Source organism: Cyprinodon variegatus, unplaced genomic scaffold (assembly GCF_000732505.1).
Source record: "Cyprinodon variegatus isolate N-32 unplaced genomic scaffold, C_variegatus-1.0 Scaffold454, whole genome shotgun sequence".
Lineage (NCBI taxonomy): Eukaryota > Metazoa > Chordata > Actinopteri > Cyprinodontiformes > Cyprinodontidae > Cyprinodon > Cyprinodon variegatus.
Genome location: NW_015150907.1, coordinates 206,474 through 234,005, shown reverse-complemented (window position 1 = coordinate 234,005; position 27,532 = coordinate 206,474). Strand labels below are relative to the sequence as shown.

Sequence of the window (27,532 nt, the reverse complement as noted above, 5' to 3'; positions counted from 1 at the left end):
CTCTCTGTAATATACAGATATGAAGTACGTAGTTTATAGCTGTGAAAGCTTCACTTTAGTATTAAGTCCAGTTCTCTTTGTTTATTTATCTCCCAATCACCGACTTTGTGTTTTAAGTAAACCTTATCCCTGAGTACAAGAACCTGCAGATTCATTCCAGTTTCAAGTTGGTTTATATGTCCATTTTTCTCATTCTAAATAATTTTCTTCTAAAAGTTTGCCAGATATTTTAGCAGGATGGGTTGGCAAAGTAAAAAATCTTAGTTGATTTGTAACAATTTGTTTTTGTTATGACTGCTGCCCCCTTGTGCTTGCCTGCATTTTTCACACCAAGAAGAGAACGAGAACTGAAACTCATAGGGTTAGTCCTACTTCTTTGACTGGGCATCTGGTTGTGTTTATAATTAAGCCCCACTTAAGCTTCAGGTGAATAAGAATCCGTACAAAGCTGGTATTAATATTTAAAGAGCTACAGATTTATCCAATATGAAGATCAGATATTCTAGATGCATCTGAGAGCAAAATCATTAGTCTGCAGAGAGTTTCTATACCATCAGAGGGATCTCATCATTAGCAGTATCGGTCAGCCAAAGTCTAAAAACAATATCCAAGGCATCAGATATAGTATTTAACATATTAAGGACAGTAAGTGTCAAATCGATGAAATATGGTGCAATAATTACACCACCAAAATATGGACATTTCACCAAAACAGTTTAAAAGTTTAGAAGAAAATCAGACAGATATCCTGCCAAGAGGCCCTTCTGCACCTTGAAAAAAGGAGCTGGACTTTCTTCAAATGCACTCTGTGAAATACATACGACAACAATCTCCTATATTGTTTAGGGAGGAGTAGCAAAGAATCAAGGGACTGCCTAATTTTGACATCTTCGACATTTAGAAAGCTTTCATCTCCCAAAAATACATCATAGTTTGATGAAGGCAAAAAAAGGAACTTCCTAAAAAAGAATATGATACCTACAGTAAACAATGTTGATGTGAAAATGATCATTTATGGACTGGGCCAAGGTTACAGCAATAACCAGTTGATGATTGCACAGAACCTTCCAGTTTCTGCTTGAACGCGGAGGATAATGACAACCTTTATGTTTCACCATCATTACCAGGGAAAGCAGACATACAAATCACCAACAGAGTGACTCAGATGATGTTGGAAGTTTGATGTGATCCGTCCAGGGCTCAGAAGCTGATATAGAGAAACATTTACTATGATCCGCAGTCTTGCGATCTGACCGATTCAAGCGATTTTAGGAAAGAAGTTTGAGCAAAGATTTTTAAGTCCAGCTGTGCCATACTAATAAACTCTTAACCCTAAAAGACTCAATGCTTTAAAGGAGCCTAGTTATATACACAAAAATATTAATCTTCCTATAAAATATTAAAAACCTAGGATTTCTTTTTTTTAGTTTTCAGTTATGCCTTTTTGAGTGATCAGCCAACATAAACATGCTTGTATGTTATCACCATCTCCTGGCATTACTGCATACTTATGCATCCATTACCTTGGAAGCAATATCTGAATGCTTTACCAGCTTCAGTTCCAACTTTAGTAAAGTGGTAGTAAACCAATCTTCGTCTTATATTACTAGCATTACTTGTCTTTTATCCGTTTTGGCTCCATTACTACCTTGTTTACATATTGCATGAAATATTGTACCTCTAGTCACTTGGTCTTATGGTAAAAACATAAAATGCTTATGTCTAAGAGAGAAAATAAATTGTAAAACATTTCATAAGAATGAGTGCACCCTGAGTGCATATACATGAGTACATAATACATAACATTTAACATTTAAAAAAACAGGATGTTTAAGCAAAGTATGATTTTTATTTTTTTTTTAAGTGGACATTTTTGCATGTTTTTTTATTTTAACCCTGTAAGCCTTTGTAAAAATATAGAGTAAAAAGGGATTAAGTAAAATGTGTCTTCCCTTTTTCTCATGTGCCTGTGTGCTAAATCACCAATAAATGCAGTCGATCTAAAACCTGAGTTATAGAAAAGCTCTAGCTGCAGTGATTAGGAGGTTTAATATGGACAGATAGGTGGTAAATAAGCATTTTATTTTATATTTAATGGGTAGTTCTTTTCCCCAGCACTGACATTTGTCGCAAACCAGGCCACAGTCAGACCAACACATGGTACTAGCTGTATGCCTGCACAGGTGTGGGATGAAAATACCTGATTTGATCTGTTTTACCAACCCTGCTTTGACCTCTCCAGAGGTATTGCTTAGTGTGTCTCACTTACACACACAAGCACATGTCAGCCCACGTTTCTGCTGTGTGTCACCATTTCTTACACCCATTTATCAATGTCTGCCTTTGGTTTTTGGTGGGGTGACAGAAGCAGGTCAGGGGCTGTCAATTAGCAGCTCTGGGTAACACTGACCAAAACAATAAAGCAAAGAGACGGAGCAGGAAGGAAAACACACACATTATCAAACAGAGATGGGAGATACTTTAAGGTAAAACCATATCTTTTCTTGTTGAGTGTCATTTCTTACTGCTAATGAATTTGAACCAAACCATCATCTCTGTTTATTAAATGATTGGTTTTCTTCTGTATCTTAGCTGAGAACAAACCATTTCCTCTGAATTGAATCCCTCACCTCTAGAATTTACCTGAAAACAATAAGGAACCCTGTTTGCTTCTTGTAAAGGATGTCTGGTATCTTCAGCCAGCCATGCATTTACAGCCTGTGGTGGAGGATGCGTGTGAGAGGGAAAGAAAGAAAGTGATTTCACACCACTGGGAAATCTGGGTCAGCACGCCACTAGCCACTAACAGATTGTCCTGTCTTTCCCCTGCTGAGTTTATTCACAATCTCTCACGCATTTACGTATCTCTTCTTTTCTCTGCATCCTTCATGACCCAACAACTCCATTAGTAAACTAAACAGGAAGTTCTGATGAGTTGCTATGGGAACAAGATACCACTGATGCTGATGAAAACAGGTTTTGGTGGCGACTATGATGGCACTGCTCAGCTGCACAAGCAAAGCCTCTGAACACATTGTTCAGACTTTATTTCAAAATGTTCTTAGAATGTCTGAATTGATTTGAGCTTTATCATTTAATGGATAAGTAGAGCTTCTACTTGTGAGGGAGTATCAGACTGCAGCTGGGCTAGAGTCATTACACCAGCCATTCATACTGAACATTGGGAATCCTAACCTTTTTAACAGGAAACCATTGCAATTAAAAACGGTGAATGGAAAAAGGACAATCTTCAGGATCATAACTGCCTTCTTTGCTCTCTAGATCTAAATCCTATTGAAAACATTTGAGTGTAGATGGAAAAAAATCAAAAACAGTTTAAATAAACTTTTTATCATTTAGGTCTCCCGCCAGGGTTATGGCCCATCAGTGTGGAATTTGAAAACTTAAACCTTTTTTCTCAGTTTTAGATTTTGGTCTGGAGTGTTCACACCTTAGTAACAACTGAATATTTTAACTATCAGAGGACTTGGATGTTCTTGTATTCTGCATAGCACAAGAATTGATTATGGCTAACAGTTGGCCTCTGGCTTTGAACTGGGCTTAGATCAAATCATTTACTAAATACATAAAGAACGTAAAACTTACTGCAAGAACTAATAACTCTAGGCTAACACAGACTGCAATGCAGGCATACTACAGTCACTCAGAAAATGACCAGACTGGCACGGCTGCAGCTCTGGCTGCAGAAAAAACAGGCTCACAGTCTTTCTAGGAGTACTAGGACAAAGCTTAATGTTTGTACACATAAATATATTTTTCTTCTTCCAATAGAAGTTCATGTATCTGTTTACTCATTTTGTTTTTCCTAGTCAAGTTTGTGAAAGTTTTTGGGTTGATTGTATTCTGTAAATCACCAGGACTCTTTCCTTTCTGGTACATGAATTTCTCTCCTTGGCTTTTGAAATCACGGAGCTTTACGCAGATAAGGCTGCTGCCTTTGGGCAAATCTTGCAGAATCGATCTGAGCTGCACAGCCTCTGTAACCGTACCTATGCACCAGGGCTGATGTGAATGTCCTCACTGATTTTTATTGATTTTAATTCCTTGGGTCACTCGGACTGCAGCCACATTGTATGTGAGCCCAGTCCTATAGAGTCCAGCAGAGTCTTTGACCATCTCCTACTTTGAATAGTAATTCCAACACTGTAGTTAGAGGAGCGACAACGAGCTGTCTTTTTATGTTGGAACCAGGCAGAATTGGGTGAAAATGCACTTTGATTCAAAAAGAAACATCAAGGACAGATTGTTAATTTTTAGGCCTTTATGATTATAACTTCAGTGCGGGAACTAGATGTGTTTTGCATGTGTTGGTGATCTTTTGAAAGTGTTTTGGGTGGAAGTCAATTCACTCCCATTAAGTCTTTTTAAGTAGCTATTGAGTTTTAAGCAGCAAAAAGAAAATGGCTTGGAGTGGGTCATGAAGTACCACTGCAGCCGTCTCTGCACACATCCAGGTTATTAGCAAAGCATCACTGATGTGAATGGGAATTGGAATCCATTGGGAGACCTTTTTTTTGGGTCGACAGTTTGACTCTCACCAGCTTGATGGTTTTTTTTTCTTATTCTTCTAAGGTTTCTAAGACTTTGAAGTTGTTTGTTGTTTTCCAGTACTCAATAATGGATCAAAAATATCTCTAAAAACATTTAAGCCGCAGCAAAGGATTTATGTTGCTTCAAGCAATGACATCATTTCTGTACACATAATAAAAGAGGGAAAACAATCTGACATCATGAGGGAAAGATCAGTGGTTATAATTATCTGGAAATAATTATGCAGGTGGACATTTTTTTACTTTATAGCGAGTTAAATCTACGTTAGCAGTTTATTGGTACAAGGTTGCTATTCAGACCTTAAAAGCTGCTCTGATGCTCTTATGGCCGCAGAGATGAAAGGCCATTTCTCCTGTCATGAATTCGACCTTTAAATGTCCCTTTGTGACCTTTCTGTTAAGTTACCTTCTAATCTCAGCTGGAAGACAAAATAGTTTTTTTATGTTAAAGCAGCTTGAAGCATGACAGAAAAGTTCATATTTCCTGTTGAGGGTTGGAGCTTAACTAGAATTGCAGTTCTATCTTTAGTAGGAAAATGATCAAGATATGTTGTACACTGAGCTCTTTGATCACAAAACTAGTGAGCGTTTCAGATGATCTGTTGGACTGTTTTATTTTAGTTCAACACAAAGGATTTTGAAAGCTTTAAGAAAATTAAGCTAGATCTCTATTTCTTGTGTTTATTTTTACTATTGATCTTTAATAGTGTTATTATCATCAGCTTATTTAGGAACTCGGATCTTGTATTTTAAAAGAGGGTTCTAAGGCCATAAAACTACTGTAAACTGTAGGTAGAGCCATCCACCACAAATGGATAAAGATGAATCTTTTCTGCCATATTCTGTAGCTTCACATTTGTTCTGCAATGCTGCTTCAGGTCTGGGACAACCTGCTAAAATTGATGGATTCTCGATTTATGTTCTCCAACAGAAAACCATGAAGGGAAATGTCTGGCAATCAGTGTGTGATTTTAAGATGAAGTTCACTTTGGTTCTACTGCAGTTCAAAGATCAAAACCAGATCCACCTCTCAAAAAAATGAAGGTTTTTGAGTAGCGAAATCAAAGTTGCCTGATTGAGATAATTTGGTATGATCTGAAACAGGCTGCGAATATTCTTTAACTGTCTCATTCAGAAAACATAATTTCTTTATGCCAGTTTAAAAGAATGATTGATTGCAGAGGCTTGGTTACCCTTCCTGCTGCTAAGTGTAACCCAGCCAGTTACTGGGAGTATTGGTTTTTCAAGGTATAGTTTCCCTATAAATTAATTAAAAAATATTAATAGAACCATCTAAAAAACATCTAATTTAACCTCATTTTATTTAAAATGTTATGTAAAACATTTATGTGCACTTAAAAAATTAAAAAAGTAAAAGAAAAGTAATGTAAAAAGGGTGTATTCCCCAATGATATTTTCCATATGTCAGGTGATGCCAACCTTACATACCGCATGCTTACATTTTTAACTCGGTCATGGTTCTTCGTAGGATTGCACAGTGTAATAAAATGCCAGTTTTATTTGTTAAATATATAAGCATGTATCCAGTGTTTCTCTCTCCTTTCTCATCTGAATTTCCAAAACTGTAACCTTTAGCATCTCTGCATGATCTGCCCAAGGTGTTTCTGTCTACAGAAATGAAATTTCATCAAACAGGGTGAATATTATATGTTGCATGCAAAGTTTTAACTCAATGGCATTGGATGTTATCGCATCCCGAGAACTCCCACACCTGTAATATGAGGCAATATACTTGGACTATGTTAAAACCGCTCATTTCAATAAGCAAGAAACTACCATTTTTTTTTTCTTATAGCTTCAACTTTTTAGTTGAAAATATAAAATTTTCCAGTACAGTCACGTTTAAATATTCACTTCTGGTTATAAAACCAGCGTTGACAGAAAATGATTCTGCAACAAAAGGAATAGTAGATTGAAATGAAACAGAGTTCCAGCATGACCAGATTGTTGTATTTTGTGATTTTGCTGAGGAGTGGCTTCATCTCTGCGTTGCATCTCTCCAATTTTCTGCGAAGCAAAACAAGGGTGATGATCGGTCAAGTTCTTGAAAGATGCTCCCGACTTAAGAAGGATAAGGGGCTCAGAGTCACTTTCATTCTAGATGCATTTTTTTAATGGTGAACATGTCAACTGGCTGGCAAATTGTTCAATCAAAGGTTTGACTGAGAGAGGGGGCAAGTGTGATTGCACCACCTATAGGCCAGGAGGGATTACACTTGTAGCTATCCTTTAAATTTGCTTTTTACAATTTAATTTTATTACTCTTAAATTTAATTTATCCATCCATTCTCCATCACGCTTATCCCTGCTGGGGTCACAAGTCGTACTGGTGTCTATCTCCAGCTGTCCTATCACAGGACAACACAGAGACAAACAGGACAAACAACCATTCACACCTAAGGAGAATTTAGAGAAGCCAATTAACCTAACAGTCATGTTTTTTAACTTAGGGTGGAAGCCGGAGTACCCGTAGAGAACCTGTGCATGCACAGGGAGAATATGCCAACTCCATGCAGAAAGACCGGGCCGGGAATCAAACCCAGAACATCCCTCCTGCAAGACAGCAATGCTACCCACTGTGCCACTGTGCAGCCCCATTTCAATTTAATCCCCATTTTTAAATTTAAAAACCCCAAAGTAACTTCTCTAAGTGGGTTTAAAGTGCATTGCTGTAGCTTTTATGCACTTAGGTGTAAACATCTTATTGCATTTTTAGATAGATTGAAGATAATAGTTTTATTGATAAAGCTGCTGACTTCCAGTAACTGTACCTATATGGGGGGAAAAACAGACATGTTAAATTGAATGTTTTTTAAGGTTTTATATTCAGCTGAGGTGAAAGAGAGGGATCTTTAGGCAGTATTGCAATTACAATATTCTTTGTGTGATAGAAGGTCCTTAGGGGGATTTCTCAAGCTCCCCGTTACCTTCTAGTGCTTCATCCCTTTCCAAATTCAGCGGATCCATTACTTTTCTGATGATTGGTCGAGTCTGGCTGGTGTGAAGTGGAGCTACGCGCTGTGAGCGTCTGCCCTGCATGCTGTCTCCTATTATACACACACCCAGAGGGAGGGCTGTGACACACTCACGCACATCCACACAGACACACACGCTGGGCGTCTCGCGTGTGGCACACACACATAGACACCTTGTCGTGCGCTCTGACTCTGCTTACATCACCCATGCAGTGGAAACGGATCAGACATGCTGAAGTGCGCTCCTTCGCTTGGCATTTGGGAAGTGTGTGCGGCACAGGACACACGCTTTGACGAGCTGCGCAGCTGAGCGTACCTGCTGCTGAACAAACCCACAGTTTGAGGCTCACTGAAGACTCGAGACTTCATTTATGGCAGAGTGGGCAGTTTACAGAGAGATTGCTTTCCTGAAGGACTCAATTATAAGGTCGCGGTTGTTTTGAGAAGGGAAAACAAAAACAGGGAACATGCATAGTGCGTTGTAAGTACGAGGAGAGCCGTTAGATCCCTCAGGTGTCTGATTGTGTTTCACCTTCTTTTTTTGGACATAATGCCTGGATCTGTGTGCATAAACAGTTAGATTGAAACCTCACTGCCTCGAGTTAGTTTTAAAGTCTATGTGCCAAACCAACGGTGCGTTCAGGCACACGGAGCGGTCCGTATGCTGCAGATGGTTCGGACCCTAGCCCAGTTCAGCATCGCTCTGGAAGAAATGAACGAAAGTGGAGAGAACACAGGGGATGAAGGAGGAGGAGAAGGTGGTGGAGGCGAAGAAATGGTGGACAAAGATGGAACGGATCAGTTCAGAACCAATAACAGCGGCGTCGGTGGCACTGGCAACTCTGGTGGCAGTTTAAATGGCAACGGACTTTGCTCCTGGAACCCTGGTGGAGAGGTAAACCAGCTGGCCCATTAGGATTTTCTTTTTCCTGTTTGTGACATCCTCCCATGGTTATCTGGGACACTATCACCTGCCTGTCCACTTCAATTTAGATTTTACTCCATCCATCCAGCCTCCTCCTCCTATTAGCTCCACATTTCTCCTCTCTTCAGTTTTTGACCCATTTCCTCCTTTTCACAGTCCTTCATTTCTCCATAAACCTGTTTTTACAAACCCCTGTCTTCCTTTTCAGGCGCTCTATCTATTTTCCTCATGCTTCTCATTTCTCAGAATTCATCTGAGTAAACCAGACGATTATCTCCAGCACATAAACATTGAGTCCTTACTCTGTTGTCCTCCACGCTCCTTCATAAATCCATGCCAGCAGTCTTAGTTAACACTCATTAAGTTTGATATTATTTTTTTTAGATGATTTTTCCTTTTACATAAGGGTCGGTTTAGGCGTTCCTGTGTGAGAGGAGGAACAAACTAAAAAAATAAGATAACTTGAACATGTAGACCTGTAAGGGGGGTGCACAGCATGAGGAAAATATGCAGTTTTGTTGTTACTGTTTTGTTTGTTTTCATGTATTTTCCATGATTAATCCACCTTTTCCTCACTTTTGTTTCAAGAAGAGCTTCTGGAAGCTTTAGCAGGATCAGGTGTGAGGGATCAAAGTACAGTGAAGCCTAAATTGTTCTTTCCCCTGTTATATTACGTTTTACCGTAAAAGGATTTTCATCCAACCAGTTAGAGGTTTGTTTCTGATAGGAAATTAGACAGACGATGCTTTCAAGATAATTAGTGGAAAATGACAGTTAAAAATGAAAAAACAACAACCCTATAATTGCTTGATTGTAAGTGTAATTTCATATGATTATATTATTCATTTCAATATCTGGTAAAAAAGAAAAAAAAAAAAAGAAAAAAACATGTATTAGCATTGAAACAGTAAAACCTCAATAGTAAACTGACTGGTGTTTATTTTAGTTAGAAGGAAGATTATGGTAAAAGGAAAATATTCTTTAAACCAATGCCACGGTTTTAAATAATTTAGGACTAAATAGTGTCACCATTTAACCTTAAATGTGAATAAATATCAGTATATCTCATGCAAATATGGCATCCAGGCAGTTCTTTAGAGTTGCATTATTACAAGCGCGTATATTGACCATAACAATAATGATTTAATATATTACCCACCTCAAATGTAGCTGCAAATCTATATTTAACAGTGAAATCATATTATTTTGCACTGATCAGTATCCAAAAAAAACAACAACACATTTTTTAAAATTAATTAATGAAACAACTTTTTCCCCCCATTTAAAATTTTTGCATAAGACTATCTGGGCGCATGCATTGCAGTCGAGGAGAAAAAATTATGTGCAAAAGATTCAGATGTTGTTTTAAGAAAGAAGTAAAATGGACTTTTGTCTTAGGGAAATGTTACACTTCAGTAACTGATACATACACTTAAGAAATGAATTTTCTTAAGATAGACACCTGTCGCTATAATCTAGTGAATGTTACTGGATAATTCAGTGCATTAAGGTCCATATGATATTATATTGAACTGATAAAGTTCATTATAATATCAAAAGGTCAGCGGGGAAAAAAAGTCCCAGGTGTGACTTATACAGTACTATCCGTTGATGTTAAACTATTGATTAGCACAATTGGCAGCTTGGAAGTAAATGTAAATCAAGGTTATATCTGCATGCTGGTTACTTGAGACTGAGTTGAAGGATTCTAACTTTCTGACTCTACCGCCTCAAGCTCTCCAGGTCTTCATTTTCTCAGAGGTAGAGAGGTGAACAGAAAGCGCTGTAGGCGATGCGTTTCTCTTTGGACCAGGAGGCAGCCTGTTGCTGCTTTTGCTGAGTTGTTGCCAGGGGATACAGTCGCCAAGAAGGGGAGGAGAAGAGAGTGAAGGCGGAGGTAGGAGAGGTGTGACGAGAGCAGCAAAAGGAGGACAGAACAGGTTTTTAGTCACTGATCCTTTTAGTCAAAATAACTTTAGCCAAAGTCTGTGTTTCTCAGAAGATGTCTCAGTGAGTGACTCCTGCTTTAATCACAGCTTGATATGATGCTGTTCATCATATGATGATGGACCCTGTTTGTGCTTTGATCTTCTGTCAGAATGATGCTTTTTAGTCCAGGGATGAGATTTAGTCCACATTACTAGAAAATATTGTTGATAAATTCTGTTAAAAAGTTTTTTTGTTGTTGTATGCAAATAGTCGCAAATACATGTTTTTAAAGGAATTCTAATCTTTTTTTGCATTAAGTGCTGATTTTCAAAATATTTTACTATGTATCCCACTGCTAAAAAAAAAAAACAAAAAAAATTTTTTGAGGGCAAAATTAATACCAAATCTAACAATGATCCCTTATGGGTAATGAAGTTCAATATAAAAGCACCAGCTGTTTGAGCCAACAACAGCTCCATTATACAGTACTGTTGTACTTGCTTTACCTCTAATCTTTCATATCACACCAATACACATAGTTTGATGACTGTGGAGCTGTATTTCTGTCTCTTCTTCCAACTCTATCAAGAAGAATCAGATGCTTTAACAGCTGCTCTTCTGTCTAAATATATTAGAGTGAATTTGGTAACTAAGAGACAGACATAATGAAGTCTGAATCATAACCTTGTATGTCTGTGACTGTTTGGGAGAGATTGCTTGCAGCTGCGGCTCTCCCAGCTGTGTTTTATAAAGGCACGTGCAAATCTGGATCTTTGGAGGGATAAAACGGGTCACTGCGAAAAAGAGAAGTGTTCGACGTTTTGATCGGACACAACTGGTTTCAGCTGTGTTCAACAGGAGGACTGAGTAGGTGCTTAAGGGCTTAACGTCTTTAGTGCAACACTTTACACAAAGGGGAAGGGGGTTGGCAGGGTTGGTAACAATTTGTTATTTTTAATTTTTTTAAATTCTGTTTTATAAGATTACGCTACATCAGGATTCAGCAGGATTACATATTTATAGTTGATGCAAAAGCAAGAAACTTTTCCCAATGAAATATGGCTGATAATAATTTTTCCACATTCACCTACCTTTCCATTCTTTTCCATTCCATACATTAAACCACACTAAACCTTTTCCCCCTTTGGATCAGTTTTAGTTTACAAAAAAAAAAAATCATTTGCTGGATTTTTGTGACATTGCGTTTTAGTCTTTTCATGAAAGCAAAATGTTTACATGCCACGGGCATGGCTATATTTAAAAATTTTGGGAAAGCTCTGATCATGATGTCATTTCTTTGTGATCTTCACCACAACTGACTTAAAAGGAGGCACATTAGTAGATGTATTACAAGGCAAAACCTCAAATTTGTATCCTTGTGTGGAGTCATGGGAAAATCTAAAGAAAATCACCAAAAATGTCAGAAAGACAGTTATGGACCTGAAGGGGCTACTTTGATTTCTTCAGATAAATTGAATGCAAAATGAAAACATTCAGCCATTATACTTTTAAGGAAAAATAAAGAATAACGTGTTATGCTGCTGTATGCGTGTATCAGCTCCCTAGCAAAACGAAAAAGGTGTTGAGAGGATGCTTGTTTTCACCTGCAAGAGGCTGTTAGTATCCACAAAAACTAGTTCTTCACTAAAACACCAATCAGAGAGGAAGAAGACATTAGTTACAAAGCAAGACAAATGCAGTGAGGTGCAAATGCTTTTATTTTTAGAGAAATATTCTGTGATCCCATGAAACTAAAACTGCTAAAATGTTTGTCATATTTCGAGAAGAAATTAAGAAGCTCACAAGCCTGGAAACATCACCTCATCTGTGTAGGTGTTTCACTGCCAGAAGGACTGGTGTATTTCTCATCATAGGAAAGGAAAACTATAGATATACATTAAGGCAGAGGTCTACAACATTTGTCAGTTTTTGATGCCAAGATGGATAGCGAGACAAAGCAACAATTCTCTTTCCATTTAGGGAGTGGTACTGTTTACAGTTTAACCGATACGGCACCGACACTCACTTAGAAATTTGTGACGCTAATTAACTGCACCTGTTTTTAGTAGCATGCAAACATAATCTAAAACACTGAACCTATTTACCTGGACAAGTTAAAGAGGATGCTGCTGCCTCATGTTACAGGCTGGAGATGAAGAGCCACTAACGGATGCTGACGGTGCAAATGCAGGAATTGATCTGAGATTGTTGGGCCTTGTAAAAAATCCTGTGCTTAACTAGAGGAATTCTTGGATTTGAAGTTCTGCTGCGTTCTTTGTTTCACAAATATTGCTTCAGGTATAATCTGCATCACATTTTTGGAAATTGATGCCCTAGCCTCAAACACTTTCTACTAGCCATGGTTGTTTTGTTTGCTGTTGAAAGGCTGTGCTCATGTCCACCATGGAATATCGACCACTTTTCCACTTCCTCTGTTTGATTTTATATTAATAGGTACTTGGTAGTACCAATGAAATTTGGTTAGTACCGATAGAAGTACCAAATTTTATTCCCATCCCTATTGCCANGGTCGCGGGGGAAGCAGCTTAAGAAGGGAGGCCCAGACTTCCCTCTCCCCAGCCACTTCTTCCAGCTCTTCAGGAGGAACCCCAAGGCGTTCCCAGGCCAGCCGAGAAACATAGTCTCTCCAGCGTGTCCTGGGTCTTCCCCAGGGCCTCCCCCCGGTGGGACGTGCCCAGAACACCTCACCAGGGAGGCGTCCAGGAGGTATCCTAACTAGATGCCCGAGCCACCTCAACTGGCTCCTCTCGACGTGGAGGAGCAGCGGCTCCACTCCGAGTCCCACCCGGATGACCAAGCTTCTCACCCTATCTCTAAGGGAGAGCCCAGCCACCCTATGGAGGAAACCCATTTCGGCCGCTTGTATCCACGATCTAGTTCTTTCAGGCATGACCCAGAGTTCATGACCATAGATGAGGGTAGGAACGTAGAACGACCGGTAAATCGAGAGCTTCGCTTTTTGACTCAGCTCTCTATTCATCACGACGGACCGGTACAGTGCCCACTTCCTGTTTGATTTTATATTAATAGGTACTTGGTAGTACCAATAAAATTCGGTTAGTACCAATAAAAGTACCAAATTTTATTCCCATCCCTATTGCCATATCTGTTTGGACGGAGGAACATCCATTTAAGGGAGGTCTGGCAATGAAGATGATCCAAGTGACTTTCAGAACTGCCACCCCTGAAAAAGTTATTAGATCCTAAAGAAAACCCGTCCTGGGTAGAAAGGCCAAAAAAAAGTATTTATTTTTAGTTTAAACAGTATTGTAGATATAACTATGCCTGATTATCTGTGGTAAAACCAAATATATCTTTTAAATTCATATGCCTCGACTAGGCGTCCTTTGGGCTTAAGGGTCCACTGAGTTGGGGTTGAATAATATTTTCTTGACCCCCCTGTGGGACCACTGCTACCTCATCATGAGATCCAAGTTTATATCCACTGAATTAAAGCAACATATCAGGTGAAACCCTGGTTGCAGTTTGGTGTTTTAAATGAATCAATGATTCCAAATATACCACTAATTAATTAGAAAATGCCTAAAGGACATTTGGACCTTAACAAAGCCCTGATCTTACTCTCATAGAAAATGTGTGGCCATTGCTGAAAAGGTCTGTGTGTGTATATAAGGCAGCCTACAAGCCAGACGCACATACACAGCTTTTTGAAGGAGCTATTTGTCAGAATCTCGGTAAACTATGGTGAGATGCTTGTGGAACGACTCTCAAAATGTCAGACCCTGTTTAAGGGGCAATTCTACCAAATGCTAAACACATATGAGAAAAAGTTTATTCTTCTGGTTTCAAATAAATACATATTATCTTAAAAATCCAAACAGGTGTTAAAAAGTTTAGTGTGTTTTCATGTCAGGCAGCAAAATAAATCAAATATCTTTGGATGGCTTTACTATGTTTGTCATCCAATGATCAAATGTCTAATGCTCGGGTATTTGAAGGAATATTTCTGTGTCCACATCCTCATTAAAGCTTAAGAGGACATGGTTACCTTAGGAGTACATGCTGTTCCACCACACACACAGTCACACAGCTGAATGAGCTTAATGTCAGACACTGTGAACGTGTTGGAGAGAAGAGAAAAATCCAACCTGTAATGTTTCACTGCTTTAGCCTTGCATGTAAATCCCCTCTCAGATGAACAGACTGCGATGTACGGACTTGCCTTCCCAAAATGATCACCACTCCTCTGTTTGTGGGGCGATTGAATAACACAAACAGACTCTGTCTTTAAAGCCACATCATTCCTGAGACGCACAGTGTTGAGATGATGAAGGTTCTCTCATTTCACTTCTAAAATGAAGATGACTCATTAGTTCTGTTGGGTGTGTTTTTAATCTAGATGATGCCTATGTCACACCTATCAATCTTTCTGCTCAACTTTAGATATAATTTTAAAGGAAGCGCATGATATCTCAAAGAACATGCTGGTGTTTGGTACCAAGAGGAAAATAAGTTGTAGAAAAGTGAGCAGACATATGAAAGATAATGATTATTTAAACCTGCCTGAATGGTCATAAAATTATCTTTTTTTAATGTTCTCTGTTCCATTTAGAGGGGAGAATTCTGGATTTAGTGAAAAATTTTGAGTTTTTTAGGTGAAACAAATAATTTTTCCTATTTGAATATTTATTTTGAGTGTTTGATTTTAGGTTGTAAGCAAATCTGTTTCAGCAGAAGCTATTGTAAACCATAGAAATAATTTGTTATTTTCAGTTTCAGAGTGAATCCAATCTTATAATTTCTTAAAATGCTTTTGATCAAGAACTCCTCCGGCTTTATAAAGGCTGTTTTTAAATGAAAAATGGTATTTTAAAGTCTGTTAAAGACCATTTGTACAAAAAGAACTCTTTTACATTCTTCTAATACAACATATAAAAACTGCTACCTGAATAAATCAGTGCCATATGCTTAAGTACCATCAAAATGTAATAAAATAATATTAGATTTTCTATAATGATGTTTTGTAACAACCTAGACGCACTTATTGGAAAGTTGGGCTAACTTGGGCTTGTTTATTTTGTTTATAATTTGACTGGTAGCATATTTCAATGTGGCTCCAAATACTATATACTGTAAACCAGCAAAAATATTTTCTGTGACTTCAGAAACTTTCTTGTGCATATCATAAATCATGACTGCTTGGAAAAGTGTGTCAGATGACTCAGTGTTTACTGAAAGTGATTCAGCTGTAGAGGGGGTTGGGTTTGGATCCCCAGCCAGCTTTCCATGGCTTATGAATCTCTAAAATGTTTTGATGAAAGGGGGTAAATATTAGCTGATAATCAAGCTAAGACAATAACATCCAGGTGAGGTAAACCTAACCAATGTAATAACAAAATTAATTTCTGTCCTGCTCTACAGCTTTCCCATTTGCTTCTTACTCAAAATTCCCTTTTCCGTTATCAGATAAAAAAAAAAGACACTTTTTGAGGGTGGTTTTAGTTTTAGTTGAAACTAAAAAGAAATAACACTCTTTCTGAGCTTAATGATAATTTTAACCTTATTCTAAGAACTAGCCTAATTTTTTATGTGCATGCTATGCACCAGTGGCAATTTACAACTGAATACTAGGGAGGCTAAACCTTCCCTGTACATTTAGTAAAAGTATTGTTAAAATATGCATTGTCAAACTTCATAAATGTAGTCATTAATTGCATTGAATATGCGCCTGATTTCATGAGCATGACGGCATTAATCAGCTGTTTATTCGGCTCTTGGACGTGATCTCCCCTCCACTCTGGAGCAGCATTATAGCGGCCTGTCGGCCTCCTTACTGTGAAGGTTTTAACCTCAGTCTGTTTGAGGTAAGCAGTGAGAAAGTAGAGCCCTGATTGAATAACATGCTAAAATACGTCACTTCCGGTGACGCTTAACCTCTTAGGGGGTCTATAGAACAGGGGGTGGGGTCCTGAAGCTGGTTGCCTAATGCTGATTGGCAAACATATTTAAGGACTTTTGACAGACAGTGGCCGGACAGCGAGAAGGTTTTCCTCATGAGTCGAGTGGGAAAAGTCATCATTCAGTCTGAACAGTCGTGTGGTGCTGAGCTCTTTCCATGGTTTCTGGGGTGTATTATTTCAGAGCGCCTCACAAAATCTATTTTCATTTGTTGAAGTGACATGTTTTATGTGTTTCAACATTTTTTAATGCAATATGTTACATTTGGATTTAATTAACACCATCTAGCCTCCATTGTTTTTTAGAGAGCAGCAGCCGACCCTGCTAGGCACACATGCTCTGCTGTCATACCTGTGATGACAAGACTGTTTCCCTTTCTGGCTGCTTCGTAAGTGTCCTGTCTGGTAAGGAATCAATATTGATTGAAAATGTTCAAAAATACAAAATTAAATCATGTTGTTCAACCACTGCAATTGCCTGTCACAGATATTCTCTTTCCTCTTTTTGTATTTTGGTCATTCCTTAGTTTCCTTAGTTTAAGCAGCCTAAGCGTAGGTTTTCTTTGGTCCCACTCTGCTGTCAACTTTACTGTGAAACTTGGTGTGCTGTGATTATTCAGCCACTCTTCTAGGGGCTACTATGGTAACCTAGCTCATGAAATGAAAGTGGCATTCCTAGCATTATTTCACTGTGTTCTGATGTTTGTGTGTCTGTGTGTAATCTAATAAAGACAACCAAGAAAATAAGGAACATTCATGTCTTTAGGGAAGTTCCCCCTCTTTTTGACTTCATGGTATAAAAAAAAAGAAGATATTTACTGTTTTTCCTCATCTCCAAAGCAGGTGATTTAATCAGCAATATTATCATCTATTAGAAGAGACTAACATATCCTACATGTACATTTGTAAATTCTTGTTATTTTACGCTGGCTCTGAATAAACAGAGATTTCGGTTTGGCTAAGAGCTGTGCATGTGCTAATATAATCATTGTAGATTAGGCTTAATTGAAATTAGAAATTCACAGTGTCAGCTGTGGTCCTGTTATGTTTTGTGTTTGTGGACCTGAGTATTATTTACTTTGTGGGGATAGGTAGGTTCAGGGTTAAGTTAATGTTTGTAATGGTTGGGTTGCGGCATACAAATAAATGTGAAATAAATGGCAGACAATGAAAAGTCCCCTCAAGTACATAACATATGTGTGTGTGTGGGTGTGCATGTTTGAGTGTGTGCTGATTGTTATATCAGAAGATTTAGGATGATGGTTTTAACTTTAAATGCAATTTTAGAATTTAATTGCAATTTAACAAGTTATTTGACCATCAAGCTATGAATTTACTGAATGCATGACAAAAATAGATTTAATGAGTTTATTTTTACATGAGTCCTTCTCCTCAGGTCCACTTTCTGTTAAAAGTTTACATACTCTGATATCAATCCTAAATGCTTCATTTTGCTCTTATCTATTTCAAGTATTTTGTTTCTTCAATAACAATGTGAAAACAGTGACAATGATATTTAAAGATTAGGTGTTTGTGTTTTTTTCAGGATTTGCTTGTGTTGACTCAGGATCAGATTACAGCATGCATCCATTATTGCATGGGTACTCACTCCAACTAATATCTATAATTTCCCCTAACATGTTGCTTCTCTGGCACATTTTTCTCTAGCTATAATAAAGCTGCTGTCATGATTCTAGCTGGGTGTTTGGATGCTCTCCTTAGCAGATATAGTTGGTTTTCTCATTCAGTCGCAGTCCAGAAAGATCTACAATTTAAATGTCAATGTTAAATGTCAATCCAGATGCTTTAAACTGACTTTGTAAGGATGTCCGAATACAACTATTTCATATCCGATACAGCACTGATATTTCAACTTTGAGAACGGACTGATACTGACCCTAAATGTCATTGGCATGAGTCATACATACTTTTAATACTAGTGTGGCATGTTAGAAAATGTTTAATCAAGTGATATTACTCAAAACATTAGTCAGCAACAATGGGTATGAGAACAACAGACCTATTTATTATTAACCAACAGATTACATAAACTTTAGACAGAAGCATTGTGTTTTTATTACCATGTCAGTATTTATTTTTATAAGGCCTTCCAAAACATTTAAGAACAGTACCTGATATTGAACCGATATTGGATTGGGAAATCAATAAAACTAGGAATAACAATTAGAAACTTGGGTCCATTCTAGTCATTGAGGGAGGAACATTCCTGATTCTTCAAAATATAAAAATTGATCCCCCCTGTGCATGCATGTATGTGTGTATGTGAACATGCGTATTGGCGTTTGCATTGTAAGGGCCCTGTTCCATAAATAATACCAAATTGTGGGGGCCGAATGCTCCTCTTAGGGACCAATGCCTGCACCCCATGGTTTCAAACACTGTTTTAGGGTTAGGTGTAAGGTTTAATACTAAGGTGTGAATTAAGTTTAGGTTGGGTTTACGGTTATGTCTGAACGCGTTATGGTTAGGTTAATGGTAATGGTCACGGCTGGGCCGTAAAAATAGATTAGAAATTAATAAAAGTCATTGGAAAGCCTCACAAAGTATAATAGTTTTTTGTGTAAATGTATCTGGAAGTAGATTCAGTGTTGTAGAAAAACATAATTTTCTTGTTTCACCTTTTAGGGGAAACATTCAACTTCAAGCACTTAGGATATATCAGCATTTAGCTGATTGGGGAATTTGGGGAATTTTGACCTACCTTTGTTTGTTGAACATGTTAACTAAGTCACATCTGAGAGTTTTGAAGCATGAACAGTCCAAGTTAATATCACAGAATCTCAAAACAGATCATAGTTTAGACTTAACCACTTACCAGCATTCATGTCCATTTAGAGAACCACACATTTTGGTGCCCGTTGAGGTTAAGGTGACGAATTGATGGGGGGGAGAATCTTTTCAGGATTTCCCGTTAAGGAACAGAAATCTTGGCTCTGTCCACTTCAGCAGCCTAAACATCCCCAGACCTTCATACTACCTCTCACATGTTTTTTTCTGGCAGACAATATACGATTGTTTATGACTACTACTTCAAATTTTCATCACCAATTCACAAAATGTTTCTTTCCTCAAGTTCTTCCAGTCGTCAGATATAAGTATATATATTTTTACTTTCAATAACTTCTTGTAACTGAGTATTTACATGTGTTAAAACATCTGAGAGGGATATCTGTGATAAGAAAAGTGTTTTTGGTGACAGACCTCAAACAAACCGTCACAGATTATGGAGGACATCTGATGCTGGTCCTACTGATTGTTTTATCTACTGTAGTATACCAAAGTATTGTCGGTCATTCCCCTGTTGCAGGGTAATTATGGAAAATAAAGGGATGATGGTTACTCTCCATTGTGTGGTTGGCAGCCTTGTTTAGTTCTGTTATTATTTCCTTCTCTGTATGTTTGTGTCGATGTGACAGGTGTAAACAGAACAATGCAAACATTAATCTAAAGAAAACTATTTTTTACAAAAGGGATACTGGATGCAAATTAATATAAATAACAAACAAAACTGTTAGATACTCTCTACTCTGCTGAAAACAATAATTTTCTCACTCACAGCCCCCCTCACCCAAAACGATACACATTCCTCCCATCCAAACACCACCTTTCGGCCTCCTTTGGAACCCCACAGAGCCGCTGGGACCTCATCGGTTGCCAAACTCTAAACATACCCTTTCTGGGAAGTTATTGTTAAGGTTATTTATAGGGCACAGTGCTGCTGGCAGAGTGAAGCAGGCAAAGAGGTGGGGGGGCGCGTATTTATATGCGACCTCTCTTTCTAAGACGGCTGAAGGGAGAAAGAGCTGCTGTGGTTGTAGAAGCACCACAGGGTTCTGCCTGTGGCTCCCACTGATATTTATGTCCTGTTTGGTACCAGAATATTTTGGGAACCTCCCCAGAGATCCTCCCCCTAGATTATACGTCTGACATGTTCCATGTTCTTTAGACCCCCCTTGCTGTTCTCACCAGTCTAAATGAAACATAAACAATACAATCAGCTTCATCACAGAAGAGGAAGGGATGCATTGCACTGTTAGTGATCAGTTGATTTTTAAAAAGTAGAAAAACTATGATACAGAGAATGCTACTTCTATTATATCAGTGAAGAATATTCTCACTTCTGGGATTTTTAAACAGTGCAATTTCCTTGGTTGGAAGTTTGTAGCATTTGAATAAAAACATCTTATCAAATTTTCTTCAATGGGTGTAACATTGATAGAAAAGTGTCAATTGGAGATGTTCAAATTCTGGGTAATGTACATTGTCATAGAAGACCCGGCAATTTTTTTTCTATTTTGTCAGGTTACAAAAATAAAAATCTGTTTATATTCCTTTGTGTTTTATTTCATAGACCAACACAAAGTAGTGGATTTTTTTTTTAAAGAAGGTAAAATAACATAGTTTGGTTTTTTGCTGTCTCGGTGAGGAAGAATTTTATATAATGGTATTTTTGCTTTGGTACTTTTGAGTTAAACTTTCAAGTCTTACAGGGGGTGAGTCTTTGCTTTACGAGCTTTGCACATTTAGAGACTAAAAGTTCTGATCAATTTTGGCATAATACCCCAAGGTCATTCAGTTTGGACTCAAAACAGGTTTCTGCTCAGTTTGCTGTGTATTTAATGGCCTCAATTTTGTAATCAACAATGGACATCTTCCTTCTCCCCCAAGCATGATGCTGACAACACTATGTTTTTAAATTCGGGGAAATGTCTAATCTGGATGATTTTTACTCTTATTTCTCTTTCACATGTAGGCCAGAAAGTTGCAATTATTTTATATATAAGACAAGGGCACCGTCTTCCACATATCTCTATTATTGGGACCCCTGACTAATTTCTGTCATTGGAGGTTTTCTTTATGTCCTGTCAACAGATTCTCCCTCCTGAACTGTGGCTCTCTGCATCTCCTCTAATTTTCAGGGGCATCTTTACTGCTTCTCCAGATTTTGTGCTCCATGTCAGGCTTGTCATATTAGGTCTGAGTAGACTTGCCATAACTTTAAAACTTTAAATAACTCTAGGGTATCCTTAACTTTTTAACAGGACTCTTCTACTCAGCACAATGTAAAGTTATCACTAAAAATAGAGAATTATTCCTGTAAATGTTGGAATTGGAATCAAATCTCACATTATGGTATATTTGCAAATAAAGTAAGAATAAAGTAAAAAAGTATTTTAAGTACAATATGAAAAATATAGAGATGATATGAGGCCAGCTTAATATTTATTGTTCTCTTGCTGAACATCCTGCGTTCCTTTATCTTGTCGCCTTCCTATTTTTCGTTCTTATTTCCTTCCTGCTGCCGGTATGTTGGAGCAGGTTTTTGCTTTCATCCACGTATCTTCTTGAGTCACACCGAGGATGTTTAGCTGAGTCAGGTTTTTCTGGTGAGGATTTCATGCCTTTCATCATCAGTAATTGGTGTTTTTTTGGTGTTAGCTGTGTTTCTGCTGCTGTCTCTTCCCCATGAAGCCGATAAAATAAAGCAATGCATTCATCCTGGATTGAGGGTGAATATTCTGCTGAAGGGAGATAAAATAATTTCCGTTATATTATAAACAAAGTAAAGCAAATGGAACTTGCATTGTCTTAAAGAACAACTTGGTTTTGTCTCTGTGGGGCAGAGCAGGAGTCAACCGCAGCATTGTTTTTATTCCTTTTGTTCGGAATTTTAAGAAGGGCCGTTTACAAGTACTGGTTAAAATAAACTGGAGAGGAATTACTCTGAAAAGAAACTTTGGTAATACTTGAGCAGTTTTATAGAGTGCAGACTTTACAGCTGCTTTTATAGATGCCAAAAACTGTAAGAGACTTTTCCGTCTCTTTCCAAACAGACACTTTGCAGTTTGTGATGTCTTGCTGTCTGTATCAAGCACCATTAAGATGTGTTTGGAGTCTTTTATTCTATTTCAAAATTCCTTCAAGTTTAACTATTTAAAACACGCACATTTGTTAGAAAGCTGCAGAAAACCAGATGCCATGCTGTTATAAACCTTGAATAGAAATACTACAGTTTTAAAACATTTCAACAACTTTTTCCAACAAACATGTAGAACTTGATCTCATTCGTTTTTATTTTAAACTGAATTGCTATATTAAATCTTTATGCTAATGTATTGATTTTGGATGCAAAAATTATTGATTATATCCCTTAGTTTTGTTGGTTGTTTTATTTGAAGGGTTATATTTTGATATTTAGTTTGTATTTCATAGAGTTAAAGGAATGACAAACTTGTTATTAGCTGATAAATAAGTATAGTTTAGGCTCAGGTAGCCTACTTAAAATTATCTGCCTTATTTAGTTTCCCAGACTGATAGGTGGATGTGCTTTACTTCTCGTATCGTGTCAGTCTGTGTTTACATTTACAGGGAAATTTGCACAAATATATGGCTTTTTGTTGTTAGTGAACAACAGTAGTAATAGCTTCTTTCAGTTCGCTGACCAGCAGGGCTTGACAACAGGTAGGGGAAGGGGCACAGTGCGCTACTCAATACTGCAGCCAGAGAGAAAAAAGCTCTTTAGCTGACCTATTCTGACCTTAGGAACAGTGAAAAAACAGCAAACATCTTTGATTTCTCAGAAAGATGGTTATGATTACATGTCACAGTATATTGATGGCAGTTATATAAACCTTTTTTTAAACCAAGTATTTATGAAAACCTGAAATTAGATTTTTTTTTTCCTCAAAGATTTGATATTATACATGTTTTATTTTTATATAATATTTTATTTTTATTTAGAGATTTTCTATATTTTTGGGGAACAACCTTGAAATGTGTTTTTTTTATCATTTCACAATCTTTAATTGTCTGCATGCCACAGTCTGAAATAAATTCAGTGATTAATCTTCATGTATCCCTCTTGTTTCCTTTGTCTTTGTAGGACATGAGGAGACATGTAATGATGACCCTCCTGGACACCGAGCAGTCATACGTGGAATCTCTACGCACTCTTATTCAGGTGACGCTCTCAAACACCCCCTCATCTGCAGGTTCTCCTTCCCTCATAAACCATCTTTCTTCACTCACAAACACATCACCATGTACACATAAAAGGCAGAAACTAACAAGCGGTTTGTAAACTCTGAGCACAGAGGCATTGAATAACATATGTAGGTAGCAAAGGTGTTATATAATCCACTTACTGTCATTCATCTGGGCAGGATTATCTGCTATGCTTATCACAACTCACTGTCATCAGCAGTATCTGCCCACGTACACACACACGTATAAGCATAACCACTCCTGTATATCCCACACCCGTCTGCGCTCTAATAACTGACTAACCTTTACCCCAAATCTTCCTTCCATCCCTCCAGAGCAGTCACACACTCACAGATTCCCATTTTTTAACGTTGATCACCCAGTTGTGCCGCCTGGCTGCAGTGTGCGTGTGAGCGTTGTTACATCACACATGCACGCTGACTGTGCTCTTCTTACTCATGTATTTCTCAGTTTGTGTGTGGCCACAAAGTGAATAATCCTCAGCTGTGTTCCCATGACGACACGGGGGGAAAAAAGAAGCGTTACCACGGAGACTGCAGAGACAGTGCAGATCCTTGAGGGGTGGGGGGCTCTGATGTGCTTCAGCGCAGACCACTCTGCAGCGGCGCTCAGCCAGGGTTGAAATATGACCCCGTGGATTTACTGTTTGAAAAACTTTTGAGTTGGAACACTGTAGTTGGCAGTGATTGGCTCAGATGTCTGTCTTCACCTGAGCTGAAACCAGCTTATCAAAGCTGCTGCTCTTTTTAAACTTTGATTCTAATTTCTTGCATATATTTTATTATATTTTTTCCCCCTTTAAATTAGGCTGAAACTTTGTACTTTAAAAATAATGCAGGAGGATCTAAACCAGGAGTCTGCAACCTTTCAAATCAGAGTCATTTTGCCCCTAGTCCTGCTAAAAAGAAGTCATAGCCATAAATTACATGGCCTTTTGATTATATACAAAATATTGTTAGGGATAAATATTTGCAATGTTTTTAGAAAAAAAAAATACATGCAAGACGAAGCATGTATTTTTTTTATGGGATGCTTGAAATTATGTATAAAAACTCTCACATAATTTCCCAGAAACAATAAGAACAATTGGTTTAGAAACATATAAATCGTTTCTTTAATGATACTCTGTCATAAAAATTAGCTGCTAAAGCTTCCAAGACTGGCTTTTGATGTTATGCTGTTTTTCATTTGTTGGTTCTTCATCATTTTGGCCAATAATAAAAGCCCTTGGCTCTGTGGATCCTCCTGCAGAGGCGCAGATTGCTGATCCCTGGGCTGGAATCTGGACCACTATAACTTTAAAAAATAGTAAAATATACTTAATTCTAAAGCCAGCCTATGTGGTTTTACTGAATTTAATTGCTGTGTTTAAAATGCAATTGATTTCAATTAGCAGATATTTGTCATGATTTTTCTCCAGACCCCAATAATACAAAACAAAATTCATGATTTTCTTGTTTTTGATTCAAAAGCTTTATAGGATTCAATGGAAATTTACATTGATGATCTCAAAACATTGAAAACGCTGCAAAAATCTTGTTTTTAAAAATACATCCATTATTTTTTGTTTACCTTGACGTTCTTTTCTGGTTTCTCAGATAAATGGTCAGTTTGCACATATGTCACTTGTTGCAGGTCTTTTACTGACAGACATATTAATAAAACAGTTATAATGGTTTGCCAATTCACAGTTTGCTAATGAACTTTAAAGCTAAAATTGTAAGGATTTTATCTTTGCCTTATTTAGCATCCACTTACATTTTCTTTAAGGTATACAAAGAGAACAGAAAGAAATAACAGTTTGAACCAGAGTGAACTGAGAGACAGGGTAGGGGGTTAAATGAAAGACAATCTATGTGGTGATGCGTAGTCACTAACAATTCCACTAACATTGCACCCCAAACACCATTTATTTCCAGATTTCTCATTAGATCACCAAATTCTTCCTCCTAACCAGTCACTGTGTCACCAATCTGCAATCTTTTTCAGCATTTAGACCTTTTTATGTTCCAACGTTGTGGCATTTTGATCGCTTCCTACGTTTTTTCCTGGCATTAATAATAATAAAAAAAAAAACAATTAAACACTGGAAGCTCCTGATTCTACTAAACCGAAAATGACAAATCCACAGCTTATAACCAGCCACCTCAGCACTTATAATTTGTACAGTTCCCTACTATAGTCTGCTAATATAATGTTCTCTTTTACCATTTTAATTAAAGTTTTATTCCAGGAGGATTACATTTATTTGATAGAAACTGAAAAAGAAACTTTCTACTGGAGCTAATACTTAATTAAATATATATTGAACTGCAGCTGTTATTGTAGCAGATTTTGCAGTTTAACGTATAAGTGAAGTAAAACAGGTAAACAGATCTGTGAGGAATAAAAGGTTAAGTCTGGGTAAAGGATACAGAGTTGAATTTCCCCACTGAGTCACAATATAGGATATTTCTATTCTATTAATAGTTAAAGATAGATGTGTTTATAGGAAGTTTAGCCTTAGTTCATATCTATCATTAAAAGTCAAAGAAGGTTTATTTTGAAAGTTGGATAAATCAGCACATGTTGTTGGTGAATTATAAAAACATTTAAAATTAGTTGGGTATTAGAATGAGCTTAAACCTAAATACTGAGCATGATTCTTTCCTAAGGCAATCAGATGGTCTCTTAAATAGTTACATGCTTAGTTTTTCAGCTCAGTTCTGAAAAAAAAAAAAAAAAAAAAAAAGTATTCTCCCTCGTTTTCATTGCACAAATAGAAATACAATGTGTCCCCTTCTTTTGAATAAACTGCATTGGAAGTGTATGTGTCTGCATGTATATAGTGCTATTTGCAACATAAATCTAGAAAGGAACAGCTAGCTTCTGCAAAACCTGGGTGAGAAGATGTAATGAATTTTGGTGCATTTACTGTAATTGCTGTCCAGAAGAAAAGTTACATGGATCAAATCATGTTAAAACACATTTCACAGTTTGTGTTTAATAAAGAGTTAAAGGAGGACTTAGTTTGCCGTTTCATAACATGACTCATGAAAACCTTGTTAAAAGCCACACAACTTTATCTTTTTTCTCATTATTGCATCTGGAAATTCCTGTAAAATACTGAGATCTTATGCGTACTAAAAAAGCCCAAGCTGAATCAGTGCCTCATTGAAGAGACCCTCAGACCCGTCTTTGTTTCACCTGTCTTCATATCAAATGGAGTAAACTGCAGATTGAATTAGTCATAAGCTATCATAAGGCCCAGGCAGTAAGCTTCTGTTTCTGAAGCCAGGAGATCATATCCTGCTGAGTCCACTTCTGCCTAAACTGAATTTCCTAAATTCTCTCATGTTTAATGGTTCGCAGCGTGGGTTTTAGTCTCTGACTCACTCTCATTAGACTGCAATCGCTAAAAAGCGGGAGACAAAAAAGGGCAACATTGTTTAACGAAATCTTGATCAAGTTGTGGAGGTGATCTGTCGCTACACAGCTCATACTCTGATTAAAAGTAATAGTGGACAAAAAAAATCTGAGTTGAGGATGATGATTTTAAAGTTTTCATTCCTGATCCTGACTAAATGAAACCCAGTTTGTACTAAAATCAACCTTAAAAGTGAAACAACTCTACCCCTGCTAGAACATATTGGTACTGAGATAGCCTTGTTTCTTACCATTTTCTAAAGATAGGGCCTAAGTAGGTTTTTTCCTGTATTTATATTAAATTGAGCTCCTTGGGGTATTATACATCCGCTGGCTGATATTAACCTGGTTCCCTGTATTGGCATGAGCAGATTGGAGTGTGTGTTTGCCGATTAATCAGTGCATTCAGCAGCTATCCATTGAGAGCAGGTGATGCCTTGCTGCTCCCTCTGTTTTCTATGCATTGTTATTGTTTTGTTTAAATTGTTAGTGTTTCTTTTTTTAAGTTGTGTAACGTAAACAGAGGAAGTAAAAAATTGCTTGAAAAATCAGCATTGGTCTGTCTCTACTCCTGAGTAGTCAAGGGAGTCCACATAATTTGTTCTCTGCATAAAAACAGCAGTTTTTCGATGTGTGTCTGGAAAGGCTGGAGGAAAAAAGTCATTAAATTTGGTAAAAAAATTAAAATGAATTATTAAAGCTACAGTGTGTAATAATTACAGGGATATACAGTCAGAAATG

The 27,532-nt window shown here is 37.5% G+C and overlaps 1 protein-coding gene across 1 annotated transcript in view; it reads left to right on the top strand.

Moving 5' to 3' along the window:
- arhgef17 (Rho guanine nucleotide exchange factor 17) overlaps positions 1 to 27,532 on the top strand; it is an 85,791-nt gene that overhangs the window by 40,249 nt on the left and 18,010 nt on the right. The window contains exon 2 of the mRNA XM_015389318.1: positions 23,265 to 23,342. Coding sequence (XP_015244804.1) covers positions 23,265 to 23,342 — 78 coding nt within the window. The remainder of the gene's footprint in view (positions 1 to 23,264; positions 23,343 to 27,532) is intronic.